This window comes from Protopterus annectens, chromosome 1.part1 (assembly GCF_019279795.1).
Source record: "Protopterus annectens isolate FY-2018-M chromosome 1.part1, PAN1.0, whole genome shotgun sequence".
In the NCBI taxonomy this organism is placed as follows: domain Eukaryota; kingdom Metazoa; phylum Chordata; order Ceratodontiformes; family Protopteridae; genus Protopterus; species Protopterus annectens.
The window spans coordinates 1,120,568,020-1,120,591,777 of NC_056726.1; the positions used below are offsets into that span (position 1 = coordinate 1,120,568,020).

Below are 23,758 nucleotides of genomic sequence, written 5' to 3' on the forward strand. Positions count from 1 at the left end.
ATCAGCAGGACTAAAGTGTGAAGGTAAGCTTTAAAAGTTAGATGAGATGCTTCATCCCATATTACTTCCACAGACAAGTCAGCAGATCTGACATGAAATTGGCACCTCTTTCAGTCAGTATTTCTTTTGGGAAACATACCCTGCTGAAAATCTCTAGCAAAGCATTTGCCACCTTTTCTGCCTCAATGGAGGACAAAGCCACTGCTTCAAGGTATCTGGTAGCATAATCTATTATCACTAGGATATACCTTTTCCCTGAGAAACTTGGGGTACTCAGAGGCCCCACAATATCCATAGCTTCCCTCTAAAATGGCTCCTCAATCACAGGCAAAGGCATCAAAGGAGCTTTCACATTGTCTCCCATCTTGCCTACCTTTTGGCACTGCTCACAGGTCCTGCAGTACCCTGTTACATCTCTGGAAATCCCAGGCCAATAGAAGTTCTGTATAATACGTCTTTTTGTACATTTTATGCCCATATGACATGCAAAGGGAATATCATGGGTTATAGCTAGGAGTGCCAGATGGTAGTTTTTGGACACTACCAACTGCAGTATTCTCTTACCCCCTAGCCCTCCCTCAGGGGTCCATTCTCTATACAGTAACCCTTTGTACCAGTATACAGATTCCCCCTTCCCTTGAGAATCAGGGGCCTCACTGTCTACCTCTGTCAGGCCTTGTAATGTAAGGTCTGAGAGCTGAGCTTGTCTCAATTCTCTGTTGGTAACCCTTCCCAGCTCCCCTTCCACAGGAAGTCTGGTATCCTCTGACTGCAGTGGCCTGCTGTCAGCCTGGCTGCTACTAATCACCTCTGCCCTTGCAGTCACTCTGTCCAAGGGAACATCAGTACCCACAAGCAGCTGTTACTCACCTTCAGTCTCACTGCTACAGGGTAGCTCTCTCCCTGAAGTAACCACTACACCAGTCCTGGCTGCAAGTGTGCAGTCTGTCTGGGTCCCCCCCAGGCTACCAGACCCACATGCTTGTCACCAAGCCTGACTGCTTTAATTGCATGAACACACGGTACTGTATTATCAAAATTCATTCCCTATCAGGACACCTGCAGGGTGGTAGTTTGGTACCCTTGTTGTCTCAAGACAATTTACTGTTGGCATTTTGTCATTTCCACTTACTGGCTCTCCCACCTTTTGTTCCCCACCTTGCATCCGTGGACATCTATATGCTACATGGCCCCACTGGTTGCATTTAAAACATTTAACCCTAGAGCCTGGACATGTACCTGGACTAGTGGCTTCCCCTGCTACTGGCAGATTCTGTTGGAGCAGTCTAGGCAGCCCACCATGGGTGCCCTTAGACCCATGAGTAGCAGTGGGTGTCCCTTTCCTGTGCAGTGATGCCCTGTCACTAGGTATAGGTCTCCCTTCTTCCCCAACTCATCTACAGTAAGGCACTGTCTATCAGCTAACCAGATCATCATGTCCTCAGGAAAAGTGCTAAGGACTTTTTCCCTCACCAAAAGGTCTGTCAACCCTTCAAAAGTGGTGACCTGACATCCACTCACCCACCTAGGAAAATAAGTGCTTAGTTCAGCAACATATTTACACACACTTTCATCTGCATTGCATATGCTCACAAAACCTTTTCCTATAAGCTTCAGGTGTTAACTTAAAAAATTCTAGCAAACAATTCTTTACAACATTATAATTTAAGCAGACATTATCAGACAGTTTGGAATGAACAGTTACAGCTTTACCATGGAGTAAGGGGGTCAGGAATCGTACCCAGAACTCTTGGTCAGGATTATACAGTTTACATATCCTCTCAAACATATGTATGAAACTATCACAATTATCTCCATCTGTAAATTGTGGAAGAAATTTACTGGCCTTTGTTGCTTCTGGGGTTCAGTTACTCCCTTCCCCATTACTTCCATGACTCTGACAAAGAGTCAGCATCTGCTTTTCATGTTGCCTCTGCCTATCCTTCTCCTCAGTATCCAGGCATCGTAGTCTCTTATTTTCCTCAGCCTTCATACATTGCAGTTTCTCATTTTCCTCAGTCTCTAGAAGTCTCAGTCTCTCTGCTGCTTCTGTTTTCAAAGGCATGGCCTCCAACTCAAGTCTCTCTAACTCCAGATGGATTTCTAAGTCATCTGTGAAAAGGAAGAGCTATCCATTCTCTGACAGTTGTACATCACCATGGTCAGTCTGATCATCTTCCTGGTTGCTATTCTCTGATGCAGCTTTGATTAAAACTGCGATCATGTCTGCTTTAGTCAGGTTGGCATGCACCAGTCATTTAGCCTGGCACATCTCAGCCAACTGGCTCCTTGTTAGCTTGCCATACTCCTCTGCTGACATGCTTCCCTGCTCTCCCCGACTAACTAAGATAAAATAAATAAAACAATTGTGATATAAACTCTGAATGTTCACTGCATGGCTGATTTAGAGTACAAAACACCTTCAGTGATCACTGCACACAAGCTACAGGAATCAATATCCACACCACTACAAGCCAATTAATATGTGATGTGGCTATCCCACCACTGCCAAACAATTAATATCTGATGCCCCTGCACTGGCCTAGTAATCAAGAAGCCTCAATCCTCACCACTAGCAGCAGTGAGGGAAGTGCACATTGGGAGGATGACAAGTACACACACAGTAAAGTACAATTTCAATTAAGAGCACACAGAGATCACAGTCAGTCTGGGGCTTGTTTCTTCCTCTTTCTCCAGATTCCCAGTAAGACTCCCCACTGGCACAGTTATATGGTTAAGATCTCAGCCAAGTGGTCAAACCAAAACCTCCAGCACCCTCTCTGTTCAACCAGTGCTTCATGTCTCTGCCTACATAGCTCACACACACACACACACACACACACACACACACACACACACACACACACACACACACACACACACACACGCACACACACATACACAGACACACACACACACACACACACACACTTTAAGATTTGATTTATATACAAAAACATAGACACTCCTGGGGAAGGCTGGCACACGTTTACTAGCTATGCCCTCTTCTGCCAAGACTATAAGGTAGAAAGTATTGACACCAACCACCCTTATTAATTAATATAAGGCCCTTACAAATGGTGTCCAATTCTATTGTGTAATGTTACTAGTATCCAAACGGTAAGTGTGACCTGCAGCAAGGCTATCTAAGAGTGGCCTGTACAGTGTCACCAAATACTCTAAGAGCTTAAATATCTCTAAACAAACCAGCCACAATTAAAAGGTTTAACTATATTTATTAGTAATGTATTTTGTCTTTTCACGGTTAGGAGTCACCACAGTGGAATGCCGGTCTGCTTGTGATTGGCAGTAGAATTTTATGTGCCAAGGTGCCAGCCCGATGCTCAACTTTCAACGAAGGCACACCCATTCACACACGCACCTACCTGCATGTCTTTAAACGTCACTCAACTGCAGGGAGGACATGCAGACTCCACACAGAAGGCGCTCCAGACGTAAATTGAACCGGAGAACGTCTTGCTGTGAGGCAACAACACTAACTGCTGCACCACTGCAACCTCGTTTAAATATATTTATTAATAAATAATTAAGAAACAAGACAATACTGAATAACAATACAGTGATAATAGAGTTCAAAATCACAGGAAGTATTTTAAAACAACATTGCAGGACAGTTTCAAATAAATACAGAAAACATCTAAACTAATCTTAGTATATTTCTAACTATCTCTAAGAGAGATACTATGATTTATGTCTTACTCGCAGAGTAAGCAAATGCAGGTGAGAAGTGCTGAAGATGGATGTTTTCAGATCCAAGACAAGATACAAAATGCACAGACTCAGTTACTATCAAACATTACTGCTGAGTTACCTCAGATTGCATCATTCTTTGTCATCTCTGCCTTCAGTTTCCAGGTTAACAGATACCAACAGGCATTAACATTTCTCTGTGAGAAATACTTATCTTTCAGAAGTTGCCTAGAACTCAGTCATAAAATTGTTAAAACATTTATCTTGGAAACCTGTAATTATTTATGTTTCGAGCCAATAGAAAGAATTTCTAGCTGCAGATATTCTGTCTCCTAGCTGAGATAACCACCAAATTAACAATTCAACTTATTTTTTTAGAGTTTTGCTAGTTAACTCTGTATGTTCTAACTTCCACCATGAAAACATACATGTGCACAGGTATATACATTTCTTTTCTTTTCCAATAGGGTATACTGTGGTTACATTCTTGAAGCTCAGCACATAACATACAGTTTTCTTACATTTGTAGGACAAGCATACAAGTCATATTTCTATTCACAAATGACACAGAATTATTTACAAAATTCCAGCTAGCTGGGCTGGCAGCCTTCACACTGTCAATGCTGTTTCTGGAAACTTGAGCTTGGAAGTTGATTATAGCTTCCCTTAGGAGGGTATAGTTAACTTGGATGAAGATTTTAGCCTGTCTTCTCCTTTGGGGAGTTCTGGTGCTATTGTTACTTCAAAACTGCATGATTTATGTTCGGAGTTAACCAGTGCAGGCCCTGACTTGAGCCTTGCATCAGTCATGCAAATTAGTAAAGACCAGGTCTAGAATATTGGAGCCCCTTGTGTGGTAGTGCAATATTTATTCCAGGGCATTTGAGCTAACAAAGTTCAGGAACTTTTGTGAAAGTGAGTTTGGGCTCATATAATTTTCCCAATTAATGGAAGGTCAGTTGAAGTAACCCATGACTAGGGTGATAGGTTGTACCTTAAATATCACAAGTAGGTCTAAATAAGCTGTGTGAGCATCTTGGTTCATGGAAGGGGACCTGTAACTGGTGATGGCCTGAGGGGAGGTCTTACCCACAGTAATTAGGACTTGGAGTATCTCCATACAGTTTTCTTGTCTAACAAGTCTTGAGGTGTAATTATCCTTAATGAGGATAGATACTCCACCTCCTCTATTTCTCACACCTTCAATTTGCTGTCTGAAAGTTTTGGAGGCATTATAGCGTTGCAAGTCTGGGGTACATTCTGTGGCCTTGTGCCAGATTTTTGTGACTGCACAGACATCAACATCTTACAAGGAGAGGAGTCCTTCCAGAGATCCAGTAGTTGATGTTTTTCTGTCTTTATGTCTACATGTGTGACTTTGTCTACATCAGTAAAAGAAAAGCTTGGAGATGGATGCTGTGAAAGATGTTTATCTAATGGACTCCTACCTGTCTTACATCTTACTTATCTTAAATGAAGAGCTCTTCTATGCTTCCAGTGAAGATATGTTTGCCCCAAATAAGGACTTTCACACTAGTACGCTATTAGATATATGATCCGAGGAGTACTGCATGTAATTAATTTCCTAATTTCATACAGTCTGGTGTTATTAACTGAAGTGGAATGTTTCATTTTAATTGCATGCTGACAATCTAAACAAGTTCCACATGGTCAACAACCCCATAGTCAGTTGTGTATATCCTTCTTCATGGCTCCTGTTTTATATAGGAAAAATATTGCTTTAACATCTTACCTTTTCAATAAACAAATTTTATTTCTTCACATATCCATTGATTCATAAATTGATCCTTTTCAGTGAAATGCCAACATTTCATAATCCATTCACCCACAACCTATTTTTCCTGTTTCTACACATGGGGTTTTGGTGTCATTTCAACAGTGACAATCATCTAGAGCTGAGGTCCATACTGCTGGATGGCTATCCCTGCCACAGTTGTTCTTCCATATCACACTTGCATGCGCACTCATATCTATGGCCAATTTAGAGTGTCCAGTCCACTTACTGCATGCTTTGGAATGCAAGATGAAATCAACATGATCACAGGGAGGACATGCATACTCTGCACAGAAAGGACCACAGCTAAGAATTGAACTGGAAAACCTCTTGCTGTGAGGTCACAGCTCTATCCGTTGTGCCACTGTGCCACCCAACATTTCTTAATAATATGTTTTATTAAAAAAAACGAATTGAAGCCATAACTACATATATACCTCTTCAAATTTGGGCTCATGACATCTTGTTTACCTATATATTGTAAAGTTACATTTCTGGAAGTTTGCCTCACTTCTGTTTTTACTTTCTCCAACAATTTGTTATATTACCCAATAAACCTGGTGGTAATGTCCTCTGCCAATCAGAATGACTTTGGAGGTTCTTAATCAAATTGATCAGGGGCGTAAAGTCACTGAGCTATTAAGATAGGTTTGAAGCTCTATACCTTTATTCAATGTCTTACAGACTTCTGAGTGGATATCACGTGCTCTAGCTTTTTGTGCCATTACAGATACAGATGTCCTGTACCTCTGGTATTTTTGTTAAGTCCTATTGCTTCAACATTACAAGAACTAGGGATCTAAATACTCAACAACAGATAAATAAGTCACGGTGGAATGAAATATTTATAAAACAGAACCTTCTTAAACTCTCGAATAAACTTCACCTGCATGTTAAGCAGTTGGGCTTACTATCTTCCTTTAAGCATAGCCTAGATGACTGGATGAATTTTCACAAATTTACTCTGGCATTGACTGGTATGACCTTCCTGGGGAAAAGAGGTGTGGCCTGCAGGAGAGCAATAACAAGGTATGAATGGTGAGAAGTTTAAAAAGACACGGTGTCTGTATTAATCTACGAATCTGTGATGAATATTATTTCAAGCTAGCTCCATTTAGTTCCAGCAACTGCACAATTGTCTCGAGGAAACCAAGGCCAAGGATTACACTTTTCTTCAATATTTAATTTTAATTAATTGTATTCTGATAAATTAGAAAATGATTATAGTCTGTTTATAGGATTTGTTAAAGAACATCAACTTGCTGAAAGGAAATAATGATTTAGTTTAAACAGTCAGAATGTTTCATGTTTTGAGTTAATCAACACTATAACTGATTCTACACTACTGAGTAATGTCAGTGAGATCAACAGATGCACTATGCCTTGTCATTACTGTTAAAATCTAAAAGCCTTTTCTTTTATGTTAAATATTATTACAATAACTGAATGTGGCAGTTAATGCAAAGATTAAGGGTATAAGCTGATTCCTGTAGTCCAAGTTTGATTCCACTTGACCACTGTGTGACTCTGAGCAGGCAGTCTAAACAGACAGTGCTCCCATGTCCACCTAAAAAGTTATTTGTTTCTTGTGGGCTTACTTGATTAATAAATAAAAAAAAGCAACTGAGGTCATGCCTTTTTTTTAAATATGCAATTCATAGATTAATACTAGGCTAATTACATCTGTGGGCCATTTAAGCCTAGTCAGTCACACCATGTGAGAATTAGACCATGCACCTTGCATCTGTAAGGTGAACACCTTACCCATTAAAGCAACATGTGTACTACATAAACTTATTCTGTTTGTAAAAAGTACTTACCTGAGCACTTAACGTATGGTATATGTCCATACTGAGTTCCATTAGAATCAATAGCTGAGAAAGGACAATTCTCTGTGTAACTTTCATTTCCTTTGCAATGAATATCCAACCATGTAGACGCACGTCCATATTCCAATCTAGTTGATGCTGCAATAGCAAATCCACAGCTCATCTGTCTGCATGCGGTGTTTGCATCCTTAATGTCCCATTCAACTACAGGTGTGTTTTGATAATAATAACGACTTGACATAGCAAGTCTGACTTTGCCTGAACAGTAACCATCTTGTTCTGAAAACTGTATGCTGGTTATTTTTTGCTCACCTGTGAATAAAAATAGATAAATAAAATAAGAAAGTAAAACATTATGTAGTGGCAAAGGAAGTTTGAGAGCAACATTTCTGTAAACTGAATTCTAAGATGAGTATATATATATATATATATATATATATATATATATATATATATATGTATGTATATATATATATATATATGTATATATACATATACATATAGATATATGTATATATATATCTATATATATATATATTTATATATATGTATATATATATATATATATATATATATATATATGTATATATATGTATATATATATATATATATATACACACATGATATAGTCGTTATGGAGAAAATGCTCAGAACGTTTTGCTAAGAATTTATCCTTATGATCTGTTCCTTCTGTGTGAATAAATGTAATTTATGTAGACTATGGTTACACTCTTTAGTTCTTTAAATTTTTGGTTCAAATATAACAGTTTAACATCAACATAAAATGTAAATGTCTGATATGGATATTAAAAAACAGGCTAAAATTAAGTTTGTGGATAGTGGTTTTTGAGCAGAAATATATTTACATTCAATGTTTTACGTATTTATTGAATTATATTTATTTTACTGTGTAGAACATTTGCAGTATTTTGTATAATTTTTATCTTTACCCCCCCCCCCACACACACACACAGAAAAGCACATACAATATTTCAGTTTTGTTTTTCTCATGTAAAAACAGCAGTGGTCTGACTATCTGTTTACAATCAGCAGCTCTATTTAGTACCTGGTCAAAATGTCCAGCAAGGAGCTACTCCTTGAGGAGGCCATTCCTGGGCTGCATACCCTCAACTGACATGTTCGACAGATATGAAATGGTCCATAGTGCTGCATTATTCTTGGTAGCTACTGGGGACATGGCAGCTCTAAACACTACTTCCTACTACATGCTGAAACTGTACAGTTGTCTGTAATGCCAGCATAGACCATTTGCCCTTGACTGCCAGCCTCCATTAATTAGAGTGTAGGAGCTCCTTGACAGAGTGCATCTTTACAGTCCCAAATTCTAGAAGCTACCATCTTTCTATCTTACAGGTGATACTCAAGCAGAGAAAATTCTGACCCAGGATGATTGACCAGACTTATCCACATACTCTCGCCCTACTCTTGATGGTTCCATAAAAGCCCAGCCATCTTGCTCAGACCTATGACAGCTGCGATTCTAGTCGGTGCTACATTCAACAGCTAAACCGACACTGACATTTGGTAAACTGTAATGGGTGTGAAGGATGATTGCATATTAATGGCCATAGCTACATTCTTAATTGAATGAATTGTCTCATTTCCCCCCTACCCTTATTTTGGCAACTGCAAACTGATGTCTATTTATATAGAACAACCAGAAATGTGTTTAGAGTTGGCTTGGAATGCCATTTCAAACATGACCGTAAAAAAATAAAATGTATTTATTTATTTATTTGCAGTTGGTTTACCAGGATAATCAATTGGGCCATTTGAACCCGTTTTCAATGGAGTCCTGGGGAGAAAAGCTCAGATAGCAATCTAGGTTACAATAGTTTAAAGATTACATTTATACAAGGGTTGTAGTTTTGAGCAAGACATTTACAATTAATACAGCAAACATTGCAAATAATACACACTAGTGATGAGGTTGGAGTTAAAACTGACTGGCAATGGAACATTGCTTTGTACAGCTGAGAGGCATTTCTTCTTAGGAACATACTGTTCATAGTTACAGTCTGATTCATTGTTTACAAATCGCATATAAGTAGTAACAGTCTGATGCATTATTTACAACTAACATATAAGTACTGGAATATAAGTATATGGAGAGATGATAAAAGGAGAAGGTTTTAGATGAGAATAAGATCGAAAGAGAAGAGAGAAAGAGAGAGAGAAGGAATCTAAGGCATGGAATGAGGGGAAAAAGGAGTTTGTTTTCCATAGAATGAAGGGAACAGGAGTTTGATATCACTTGTTATGTGGGGTGAGAGCAGGAGCATTCCCATTGGGATATTAGGTGTGAGTGAAGAGATTTTTTTGAAAGAATAATGGTTAGAAGTGGTACAAATGGAAGGTATAAGGGAGTTCCAGAGACGTGCTAAACCATAAGATAGAAGATTTTTGCCTGGTGGACGGGATGGCTTGTACACTTCTATTAGATTTTGATTATTGGACCTTAGTACTCGATCAGGAAGGTACATCTTAAAGGTAGAAGAGAGGGAAGGACAGAGGGTGGGGTTAAAAATGAGCTTATGTGCAAGAGTTAGTTGTGTATAGATGAGTTGATTTGGTAGTTCTAGCCATTTTAGTTTTTGGAGAGATGAGCAGTGATGGGAGGACGACTTATGGCTGGTAGCAAATTTGGCAACTTTGTTGTAGCAGGAGGAAAGTTGAGATTTAAGAGAGGATTGTAGGTTAGTGAGAAGAGGCGTTCCGTAGAGAAGGGAGGAGATAAGAAAGGAAGTAGAGAGAGTTACTTTAGTGGCAGGGGTAAGGTAATGATTTTGTCGGTAGAGCATGCCTAGTTTTTGATGGGTCGTTTTGATGTTTAGTTGTAAGTGGGAATGGAATTTAAGCTGGTTGTCAATTTGGACCCCAAGTAATTTGGTCTCTGATACCAGTTCCAGAGGTATATTTTTTTGGCTAGTGATAGTGAAGGAGTTAAAGTTGAATGAGGTAGTTTTAGAGGGAGTAAATACCATTAGTTTGGTTTTAGAGGCATTTAATACAAGGTGGTTTCTTTTCATCCATTCCTCAGTGGTTGAAAAAGCTTCTTGAGTAAGTTTTAGGAGTACAGGGGTAGATGTGGCAGAGCAGAGGATAGTTGAATCATCTGCATATTGGATGATATTTGAGAAAGGAATAGAGTTCTGGAAATCATTTATAAATATATTAAAAAGAAGAGGACCTAATATGGATCCTTGGGGAACTCCGGTTGGGGTATTAAGAAATGAGGAGGTGGCCTTTTTCCATTTTACTGCTTTATATCGGTTAGATAAGTAGCTGGAGAACCAATTCAAGGAAGAAGGGGATAGGTTAAGTTTAGAGAGTTTAGTTAAAAGCAGGCTATGAGAGATAGTATCAAAGGCTTTAGAAAGGTCAAGTAGTAGGGTGGAAACAATAAGGCCAGAATCCTGGGCTTTATTAATAGTTTCAAGAAAGGAGAGAAGGGCAGTCATAGTACTGTGATTTGGCCTGAATCCATGTTGTGTGGGTGTTAGAAGCTGATTATCTAAGAGGTGTGGAAGAAGTTGTTGTTGCATGCATTTTTCTAAGAGTTTAGAGATGGGAGACAGGATAGTAATGTAATGGAAGTTGGTAACATTATTATTGTTGCCTCCTTTATGTAATGGTATAATGAAGGCCTTTTTCCAAATTTTGGTTACTATGCATTCCTGGATTGAACGGTTAATTAGAATGCTAATGGGGTAGGTGACTGCTTCAGCGGCTAGACTGAGAAAATAAGCAGGGATATTATCTGGAACATTGGAGCATGGCTTCAATTTCTGGAGTTTTTTTATAGTAAAAGTGGGAATTGGTTTTAATGAGAAGGGAGGACACTGGGAAGTGTGGGAAGTAGGGGAAGGAGATGGAGAGGGGTGAGTGATAGTAGAAGAAGGGGTGAAGGATTGTGAGTTAGTGGGGGAGAGTGAAGGAGTGGCAGAAGAACAGGGAAGAGTAAAGGTAGAGGAGGGAGGAGGTGATGTGGAGATTGTGGTGGTATTAGAGAAAGATGAAGTACGTTTAGAAATAGAGTCAATGAAAAAAGTGTTAAATTGGGTTGCTAAGTCAGTGTCAGTAGCATTAGGGTCAGGGGAGGGGGTGTCTAGTTTGCCAGGGTTAAGGAGAGTGGAGATACTTTTCCAGAATTTCTGAGGGTTAGTTTTGTTGTTGTTTTGTAGTGTGGAGAAAAAGTTTTGTCGGTCGGAAATGATGAGTTTTTTTTACTTTATTTCGAAGTGTTTTTTATTCAAGAAGGGTGAGGGGGGACCTATTTTTTAGGTAATGAGCCCAGGCTTTATCTCTTTGCCTCATAATAGTTAGTGTGTTTTTAGTAAGCCAAGTGGCTGTTTTAGTTTTTATTCTCTTTGTCCTTATGGGAGCATGGTAGTGTAGAATTTTTAGGAATGAGGTGTTAAAGTGACCAACTGCATTGTCGAGAGGTAATGTTTTTAGACAGTTCCAGTTTATAGCTTTTAGGGAGTTAGTGAAGGATGTTGTGTTAAAGTTTTTTTGGTTACGTATGATAATATAGTTGTGGGAACGATGTAAGGATAAATGGAGTCGGTATGTAAAGATGGGAAGATCGTCACTAAGAGGATCAGGAAGAGTACCCCTGTCAGAGAAGTATTGAGGATGTAAGACTAGAATCCAGTCCAAAATACTGCCACTGGAGAGGTTTTTTGAGGGATGTGTTATAGAGTTAATTAGTTGTGAAAAGTTGTAGAGGTTGATGTTAAGTGGGTTTGTAGGAGATTGAATGGAAGCCCAGTTAATATTCACATCTCCTAGGATTATTGTTTCATTACTGATGTTGGTGGAGAGCCAGTAGAGGATGTGTTCAAGAGTAGAAATATTATCCCCTGGGGGATGTAGAGGGAAGCTATATGTTGTATTTAAAATCTATCTTGCCATTCAAAGGAGAAATGCATTAAAAATACATGTGTTATTGATGGTGTCTGAGTACATTTACATGAAGTTTGCTACTATTCAGAGTTAAATAAAAATGCCTCACAGACAGCACAAAAACTTGATTTTTTTTAAACTAACAACCATGTTGCATATATGAACATGAATGAAAGACTAATTTAAAACTTGTGAGAAGGAAGAACCCCCTTGTGTCATGACTTTTAGTCCTAAAGCATCATAACAGCTGACACAAAGGGTTATGGTTGTGAACTGTAGTTCCTGGGGGACAGAGTTGGATATCCTCACTCTTCATTTGCCTAATGTGTGACCCTGAGCAAACCCTTTAATAAGATGTTGCTCCTAGGAAGCAGCTAAAAAGGACTTTATGTTCAGTACGACTACCAGATTAACAAATGGATACTGTTAAGAGGTTATGATTTAGAGGTTGCAATAATGGTTAAGGTGTTTATCTCAAAAACACAAAGTGCAATATTTGATTCTCACCTTTGAGAGAAAGTAACTAGACTTAAAATGGCCCTTATTTCAGCTTGCCTAATACTTGACTACCTTACTTTTGCATATATATATATGGGTCTATATCACATTATTGAATAATGACAATGTCGAAATGTCAAAAGTGCCGTTCATTGAAACTGTTCTTGTGGGGGGCTGTGCCACCCACAGCCTCCCCACGCTAATTATATATTTCAACTCTGAGATCGCACTACAGTGAGGAAAGGGCACATTTTCTGATCTTCACTGTACGGCGATCCCACCAAAAACTTTTCGCTGAATGGCACTTTCGACATTTTAGCCATTCAACATTGTCAGAGTTCTTTAATAACAAAAAAGAATAAAAATGCTAATATAAATTCAATCAAGTGCTTTTGTCTCTGAATTCGTAGACTTTATCAAGATAAAGAGTAATTAATACAACAGTTTATTTTAAATAGCCCACACCCACAGCCTGGACCAATCAGCACACTACCCTCATGAATAATCATGAGCATATAAATTCAGAATCAACGCCCAGTAAATATATAACCAAACACACTGTATATCATGTATGATCACCGATTTTATATATATATATATATATATATATATATATATATATATATATATATATATATATATGCATAAATATATATATATATATATATATATATATATATATATATATGTATATATATGTATATATATATATATATATATATATATATAGATATATATATATATATAAAGGTTTCCTTTTCTATTAAGAAATTACTAAAAAAGCTTAATTACCAATAAAATAAAATACAGGTGATTTAAAGATAATGTTACATAATATATGACATGAAATCATCTATAAGGGACACTCAACCAGATCCAACAGTCAACTTCTATGTATATTAATAAATATATTATAACACACATTAAATAGAAAATAATAGTAAATGTATGGATATATATATATATCCAAATATAAGAATATAAATATTTATAAAAAATAAATATATAAATATATATAAATATACATATGCATAAATATGCCTAAAAGCCTAAACACGTATCTCCTATTATAAAGTAATATAACCATCTAAAACACATACAATTTATACTATATAACTTTTAAATTCCTGTTCCTATTGAGGGCCCAAGTATTCCCAAGTAAAATAATGTATGAAAATGTTTATTTGTACAAAACCTAAATATAAAATACCAACATGCCATCATCTCTCAATTTCTTTTAATTTTAGAAAGCAAGTAATTGCAAAGGCCTCATTCAAGCCTGGCCATTGTGTTGCATTGGTTCTAAGTTGCCATATATAAATATATACATACATATGTGTATATATATATATATATATATATATATATATATATATATATATATATATATATATAGTACTTTTCTATTAAACCCCTACCATGCGGTTTCACTGCTAGATCGGCGTGTCTCGCCTTTATTTTACACAGACATGCATATTGAACAGAGTACATGCCCACCAGTATTATATTTATGTTTACTTTGTGTGACCTGACAGTACTGTCTTTTTTGGTTTTGCAGCTATTCACTTTTCCGTTAAACCCCTACCACACAGTTTCGCTACCAGATCAGCATGTCTCACCTTTATTTTACACAGACGTGCATATTGAACAGAGTACATGCCCACCAGTATTATATTTATGTATACTTTATCTGACCTGATAACAGTGTCTTTTTTTTTTGGTTTTGCAGCTATTCACCTGCTTGTCAAGTGACCCACATTTAAAAAGCATCACTCACTTTTGTATGGTGTTTGCAACACAACTCTACCTTCCTTAATTGTACATACTCTTGTCTTTTGAATATCCAGACTACTGAAGGAAGACTGTTGTATGCTGCCAAAAGAAATATATTCATTGCTATATCCCGATATATCTGTAAAAGTCCAATGTAAAATAGTAACATCAACATGCACTCATGATGACTCGCTTTGAAAGGTATGTGAACAGTTAAGAAGAACAGAAAGGTCCTTTGCAGAGATCTTTAATGCAGCAGTAGGACATGGAGTGCCAGAATTCCAGAAGTGTCATCGTAGAAGTGTAACGGCAGTGTCTATTTTTTTCCTGACGAAAAAAAAAAAACCTTACAACAACCATCTTGACATTTTATCATCCCTTGCAAGGAGGACATACGGTAAATGATATACACAAACAGTAAATGACAATGTCAAGAGAAACAACACAACATGTGTACGTCAACACTGAATGACCTAGGCACATGTTACTAATTCACACATGACAGTAGCCAGTACATTTGTAAACACTACATAAAAAAGATCTGCACAGCTCGCTGAGCAATAAGGTGAGACACAGCGATCTGGCAGCAAAACCGCATGGTAGGTGGTTAATGGAAAAGTACTGTATATATATATATATATATATATATATATATATATGGTTCTAGGACATAAGATCGACAGCTAAGAACATCGACACCGACTTCACCGACACTAAAACGCCGACGCTGAAAAGACCGACAAGACGAAACGCGGATATCTAACAGGTAAGCTGATCAAACCTACACCACACAGGCACACCAACAACCTAATACCTACACTACACCTTACACACAACTATCTATGCACTAACCCCAACCCTAACCCTAAGGTCCCTCACTATCGCACACTTTCCTTACCCGCTCCCTAACCCTAACTCACTTAAACCTCCCCTAACCCTCAACTCCCTCGCTATCGCACACTTTCCTTACCCGCTCCCTAACCCTAACTCACTTAAACCTCCCTTAACCCTCAACTCCCTCGCTATCGCACACTTTCCTTACCCGCTCCCTAACCCTAACTCACTTAAACCTCCCCTAACCCTCAACTCCCTCGCTATCGCACACTTTCCTTACCCACTCCCAACCCTAAGTCCCTCACCGTCGCTCCACTTACCTGTTAGATATCCACGTTTCGTCTTGTCGGTCATTTCAGCGTCGGCGTTTTCGTGTCGGTGAAGTCGGTGTCGATGTACTTCGTTGTCGATCTTATGTCCTAGACCCATATATATATATATATATATATATATATATACATACACACACACACACACATATATATATATATATATATGCACACAAATATATAATATGTATGTAGTATGTGATACTAGCATATAATATTGGGCAAAGTGTAATGACTGTGGGTCTTTTATTTTTAAGTTGCATGCACACTTACAAGGACACAGCAGTCATTTAACCTGTCCCTCTTCCCAGTCCCAAAAGTTATTCCTTCTTTTTCTCTCCCATATGGCTGTACTTAAATAGAGCTTCAGTGGGTCCGCTTTGTTAATTTAAAACTAACCCTATTACTTTAACAGTTTGGTCTCTTGGGTTGCACTGACCTGTTACATAATTTAGCTTCAAATGGTAGATAGTTTGTTTTCTGCTGTTTTGGTGCTCTGGCCTGCCTCAACAGTTCAACCAGCTCCATTCACCCTCTCTAAGCTCAAGCTCACTTTTCTCCCCTACCCTACTGCCAATTCTCCCCCATCCCCAACTTTATGCTTAAACACAACTACACCCACCCAACGAACATCCAATCCTATCACACCACGCCTACCAACCAACATCTAGTCTTATCACACCACATCTACCATTACCAACCCCATCACTAACAATCCTCCCTCCCTCACTCCATCTAACTCCTCTCTGCCTTACCATCCAGTTAGAACACAGCAGTCAATACTCTCAAACACCTTACCAAATCGCCCACATACACCACTCACTCCCTATATCTTTAGCTACTAAAATTTCACAGAAAGACTTTACCTCAACATGAAGCCCTTAAATATAACACTTCTCCATATCATTACCAGCTCACTGCTTCTACTATTACATTCTTGCTCCTCATATGACATTACACTACAATCCACTACTCCCTCTCCTGGCAAACCTCCTCATTTTACAAAGCATACAGTTCACAACACTCTGCTATAGCACCAACCCTTTTTAATACCACCTGCATTGACTGTCACACATTCAGATTCCTTCCTCAACAAACTACATCTCCAGCCTCTCAGAGATTCACAAAACTGCAGTATAAGCTTTCCAAACTCCTTCTACACATAATAAAGCAATTAAGATGCTCAGGAGACATAAATTCTAATCCTGGTCCCACTGCCAAATACAGTATAGTACCCAGCTCCACACCATCAAACCTTGCTATATTCCACCAAAGAAACAAATCTTCTCTTCTCCTTAATATGAATGTAAGAAGCATAGGCAACAAAGTTCATAACCTGCACTCATTATTATCCCACTATTCTCCTGACATCATAACATTAACAGAAACATGGCTTAAAATCAGATATCAGTAGTAATGAAATCTCTGCTCCCAGATATAGTCTCCTATGCAAAGACAGGTAAAACAAAAGGGTAGGGGGTGTAGCAATCTTATTCAAAGATCACCTCACACTCACCCTTCTTGGCTTAACCATTCCTGACATTGAGAATGAAGAATTAATATTTGCTAAGCTATCAATTAACCCCAACAAACACTTTAACATCACAGGTGGCTACATTCCACCAGGTAAAGATATTACCATACTTGAAAGCATACTACAATGGATCTCCAAGTTTCTCCCACAAGAAACTATTCTGATGGGTGACTTTAATATTGATTGGCTCCTTTGCCTCTCTCTAAACTCTACATCCCATGTTAACATCTATGGTTTCACTCAACACATCACATCTCCTACTAGGACCCATAAAACTTCCAAGTGTCAATCCATCCTTGATTATCTTTTACTTAACAATCCTAATCTTTCATCCCACTCAGGGTGTCTCCCTGACAGCCTGAGTAACAGTAACCCAACCTTTCTCTTAAGAAACTGCATTCATCAAACTTGCCAAACCTCCTTCTGTCTAATCAGAAAAAAAAAAAATCATTGATCCAAAGAGGTTTATCTCTGCCCTAAAAAGCTGCAACTGGGAACCTCTCAGATACCTGTCCTTGGATGATGCTGTTGTCTTCTTCATCTCCACCTGCCCAGACCTTCTTAACTAGCATGCACCACCTAGAAACACTAGTGTAAAATCAGACTACGCACCCTGACTAAGTATCCAGAGACATATTCAAAGCCAGAGATAAGGCCTAGGAACAGTTTCATAAAAAAAAATCTGACAAAACTAAACAAACTTTTCTAGAACTTTGAAATAAAGCAAAAAAAAAAAAACTAGTAAAATTAGATGACTGCAACTATTACCACAATAACCAGAATAAACACCAAAGTAATCCACAAAAGTATTTGGCTGCAGTTAACAATATAATACAACAAGGTAAATTAACTACTCCCACCTCGACAACATTCGGTAATTCTGAGAACTCAGCAACTCAGTTTAATAATTACTTTACAGAATCCATCCAAGCTCTTGCAAACACTCAGACCAACTCCAACCACACCCCTCCTATCTCAAACCATTACAGTACACACCTACAAGATAGCACCAACCAGTGTACATTAAACCCAGTCTCCATTAATATCATCAAAAAATTATGAAAAGAAACTTAAGCCAACCACCTTTGCTGTAGATAATCTCCAGCTGAATTCCTGCAAATTGCAACAGAAGCAATTGCATACCCTGTAGTTATACGTATAAACAGATCTCCAAAGCACCTCCGAACACAAAGTTCACCAAACAAAAGAAAATCCACTGTACTGTACAAATAAAGGGTTCTCCTCCAACTGGCACAAACGTTCCACCACTCGATAGTAGATCACGTAGTTTATTAATAAAATAACAGCTCAAACAGCACCAAACAGCACCAAATAAAAACTTCTTGGTAATGTTACAAATGAACCAGAGATTGAGCGCGCTTTCGTCCGTACCTTATGGACTTCATCAGAATCTTTTCTTTTCTTTTCTTTTGTTTGGTGATACTTATAAACAGATCATTATCTGAAACACAGGTCCCAGCTATCTTGAAAATCTCCCACATTCTACCATTACAAAAAGGAGCTAATTCTACCAAACTAACAAACTATCGCACACTTTCCTTACCCGCTCCCTAACCCTAACTCACTTAAACCTCCCCTAACCCTCAACTCCCTCGCTATTGCACACTTTCCTTACCCGCTCCCTAACCCTAACTCACTTAAACCTCCCCTAACCCTCAACTCCCTCGCTATCGCACACTTTCCTTACCCGCTCCCTAACCCTAACTCACTTAAACCTCCCCTAACCCTCAACTCCCTTGCTATCGCACACTTTCCTTACCCACTCCCAACCCTAAGTCCCTCACCGTCGCTCCACTTACCTGTTAGATATCCACGTTTCGTCTTGTCGGTCATTTCAGCGTCGGCGTTTTCGTGTCGGTGAAGTCGGTGTCGATGTACTTCGTTGTCGATCTTATGTCCTAGACCCATATATATATATATATATATATATATATATATATACATACACACACACACACACACACATATATATATATATATGCACACAAATATATAATATGTATGTAGTATGTGATACTAGCATATAATATTGGGCAAAGTGTAATGACTGTGGGTCTTTTATTTTTAAGTTGCATGCACACTTACAAGGACACAGCAGTCATTTAACCTGTCCCTCTTCCCAGTCCCAAAAGTTATTCCTTCTTTTTCTCTCCCATATGACTGTACTTAAATAGAGCTTCAGTGGGTCCGCTTTGTTAATTTAAAACTAACCCTATTACTTTAACAGTTTGGTCTCTTGGGTTGCACTGACCTGTTACATAATTTAGCTTCAGATGGTAGATAGTTTGTTTTCTGCTGTTTTGGTGCTCTGGCCTGCCTCAACAGTTCAACCAGCTCCATTCACCCTCTCTAAGCTCAAGCTCACTTTTCTCCCCTACCCTACTGCCAATTCTCCCCCATCCCCAACTTTATGCTTAAACACAACTACACCCACCCAACGAACATCCAATCCTATCACACCACGCCTACCAACCAACATCTAGTCTTATCACACCACATCTACCATTACCAACCCCATCACTAACAATCCTCCCTCCCTCACTCCATCTAACTCCTCTCTGCCTTACCATCCAGTTAGAACACAGCAGTCAATACTCTCAAACACCTTACCAAATCGCCCACATACACCACTCACTCCCTATATCTTCAGCTACTAAAATTTCACAGAAAGACTTTACCTCAACATGAAGCCCTTAAATATAACACTTCTCAATATCATTACCAGCTCACTGCTTCTACTATTACATTCTTGCTCCTCATATGACATTACACTACAATCCACTACTCCCTCTCCTGGCAAACCTCCTCATTTTACAAAGCATACAGTTCACAACACTCTGCTATAGCACCAACCCTTTTAATACCACCTGCATTGACTGTCACACATTCAGATTCCTTCCTCAACAAACTACATCTCCAGCCTCTCAGAGATTCACAAAACTGCAGTATAAGCTTTCCAAACTCCTTCTACACATAATAAAGCAATTAAGATGCTCAGGAGACATAAATTCTAATCCTGGTCCCACTGCCAAATACAGTATAGTACCCAGCTCCACACCATCAAACCTTGCTATATTCCACCAAAGAAACAAATCTTCTCTTCTCCTTAATATGAATGTAAGAAGCATAGGCAACAAAGTTCATAACCTGCACTCATTATTATCCCACTATTCTCCTGACATCATAACATTAACAGAAACATGGCTTAAAATCAGATATCAGTAGTAATGAAATCTCTGCTCCCAGATATAGTCTCCTATGCAAAGACAGGAAAAACAAAAGGGTAGGGGGTGTAGCAATCTTATTCAAAGATCACCTCACACTCGCCCTTCTTGGCTTAACCATTCCTGACATTGAGAATGAAGAATTAATATTTGCTAAGCTATCAATTAACCCCAACAAACACTTTAACATCACAGGTGGCTACATTCCACCAGGTAAAGATATTACCATACTTGAAAGCATACTACAATGGATCTCCAAGTTTCTCCCACAAGAAACTATTCTGATGGGTGACTTTAATATTGATTGGCTCCTTTGCCTCTCTAAACTCTACATCCCATGTTAACATCTATGGTTTCACTCAACACATCACATCTCCTACTAGGACCCATAAAACTTCCAAGTGTCAATCCATCCTTGATTATCTTTTACTTAACAATCCTAATCTTTCATCCCACTCAGGGTGTCTCCCTGACAGCCTGAGTAACAGTAACCCAACCGTTCTCTTAAGAAACTGCATTCATCAAACTTGCCAAACCTCCTTCTGTCTAATCAGAAAAAAAAAAATCATTGATCCAAAGAGGTTTATCTCTGCCCTAAAAAGCTGCAACTGGGAACCTCTCAGATACCTGTCCTTGGATGATGCTGTTGTCTTCTTCATCTCCACCTGCCTAGACCTTCTTAACTAGCATGCACCACCTAGAAACACTAGTGTAAAATCAGACTACGCACCCTGACTAAGTATCCAGAGACATATTCAAAGCCAGAGATAAGGCCTAGGAACAGTTTCATAAAAAAAAATCTGACAAAACTAAACAAACTTTTCTAGAACTTTGAAATAAAGCAAAAAAAAAAAAAAACTAGTAAAATTAGATGACTGCAACTATTACCACAATAACCAGAATAAACACCAAAGTAATCCACAAAAGTATTTGGCTGCAGTTAACAATATAATACAACAAGGTAAATTAACTACTCCCACCTCGACAACATTCGTAATTCTGAGAACTCAGCAACTCAGTTTAATAATTACTTTACAGAATCCATCCAAGCTCTTGCAAACACTCAGACCAACTCCAACCACACCCCTCCTATCTCAAACCATTACAGTACACACCTACAAGATAGCACCAACCAGTGTACATTAAACCCAGTCTCCATTAATATCATCAAAAAATTATGAAAAGAAACTTAAGCCAACCACCTTTGCTGTAGATAATCTCCAGCTGAATTCCTGCAAATTGCAACAGAAGCAATTGCATACCCTGTAGTTATACGTATAAACAGATCTCCAAAGCACCTCCGAACACAAAGTTCACCAAACAAAAGAAAATCCACTGTACTGTACAAATAAAGGGTTCTCCTCCAACTGGCACAAACGTTCCACCACTCGATAGTAGATCACGTAGTTTATTAATAAAATAACAGCTCAAACAGCACCAAACAGCACCAAATAAAAACTTCTTGGTAATGCTACAAATGAACCAGAGATTGAGCGCGCTTTCGTCCGTACCTTATGGACTTCATCAGAATCTTTTCTTTTCTTTTCTTTTCTTTTGTTTGGTGATACTTATAAACAGATCATTATCTGAAACACAGGTCCCAGCTATCTTGAAAATCTCCCACATTCTACCATTACAAAAAGGAGCTAATTCTACCAAACTAACAAACTATCGCACACTTTCCTTACCCGCTCCCTAACCCTAACTCACTTAAACCTCCCCTAACCCTCAACTCCCTCGCTATTGCACACTTTCCTTACCCGCTCCCTAACCCTAACTCACTTAAACCTCCCCTAACCCTCAACTCCCTCGCTATCGCACACTTTCCTTACCCGCTCCCTAACCCTAACTCACTTAAACCTCCCCTAACCCTCAACTCCCTCGCTATCGCACACTTTCCTTACCCACTCCCAACCCTAAGTCCCTCACCGTCGCTCCACTTACCTGTTAGATATCCACGTTTCGTCTTGTCGGTCATTTCAGCGTCGGCGTTTTCGTGTCGGTGAAGTCGGTGTCGATGTACTTCGTTGTCGATCTTATGTCCTAGACCCATATATATATATATATATATATATATATATATATACACACACACACACACACACATATATATATATATATATGCACACAAATATATAATATGTATGTAGTATGTGATACTAGCATATAATATTGGGCAAAGTGTAATGACTGTGGGTCTTTTATTTTTAAGTTGCATGCACACTTACAAGGACACAGCAGTCATTTAACCTGTCCCTCTTCCCAGTCCCAAAAGTTATTCCTTCTTTTTCTCTCCCATATGACTGTACTTAAATAGAGCTTCAGTGGGTCCGCTTTGTTAATTTAAAACTAACCCTATTACTTTAACAGTTTGGTCTCTTGGGTTGCACTGACCTGTTACATAATTTAGCTTCAGATGGTAGATAGTTTGTTTTCTGCTGTTTTGGTGCTCTGGCCTGCCTCAACAGTTCAACCAGCTCCATTCACCCTCTCTAAGCTCAAGCTCACTTTTCTCCCCTACCCTACTGCCAATTCTCCCCCATCCCCAACTTTATGCTTAAACACAACTACACCCACCCAACGAACATCCAATCCTATCACACCACGCCTACCAACCAACATCTAGTCTTATCACACCACATCTACCATTACCAACCCCATCACTAACAATCCTCCCTCCCTCACTCCATCTAACTCCTCTCTGCCTTACCATCCAGTTAGAACACAGCAGTCAATACTCTCAAACACCTTACCAAATCGCCCACATACACCACTCACTCCCTATATCTTCAGCTACTAAAATTTCACAGAAAGACTTTACCTCAACATGAAGCCCTTAAATATAACACTTCTCCATATCATTACCAGCTCACTGCTTCTACTATTACATTCTTGCTCCTCATATGACATTACACTACAATCCACTACTCCCTCTCCTGGCAAACCTCCTCATTTTACAAAGCATACAGTTCACAACACTCTGCTATAGCACCAACCCTTTTTAATACCACCTGCATTGACTGTCACACATTCAGATTCCTTCCTCAACAAACTACATCTCCAGCCTCTCAGAGATTCACAAAACTGCAGTATAAGCTTTCCAAACTCCTTCTACACATAATAAAGCAATTAAGATGCTCAGGAGACATAAATTCTAATCCTGGTCCCACTGCCAAATACAGTATAGTACCCAGCTCCACACCATCAAACCTTGCTATATTCCACCAAAGAAACAAATCTTCTCTTCTCCTTAATATGAATGTAAGAAGCATAGGCAACAA

General features: G+C 38.7%; 1 protein-coding gene across 1 annotated transcript in view; it reads right to left on the minus strand.

Moving 5' to 3' along the window:
• LOC122815622 (deleted in malignant brain tumors 1 protein-like) overlaps positions 1 to 23,758 on the minus strand; it is a 569,610-nt gene that overhangs the window by 204,402 nt on the left and 341,450 nt on the right. Inside the window, exon 10 of the mRNA XM_044088283.1 lies at positions 7,327 to 7,647. Coding sequence (XP_043944218.1) covers positions 7,327 to 7,647 — 321 coding nt within the window. The remainder of the gene's footprint in view (positions 1 to 7,326; positions 7,648 to 23,758) is intronic.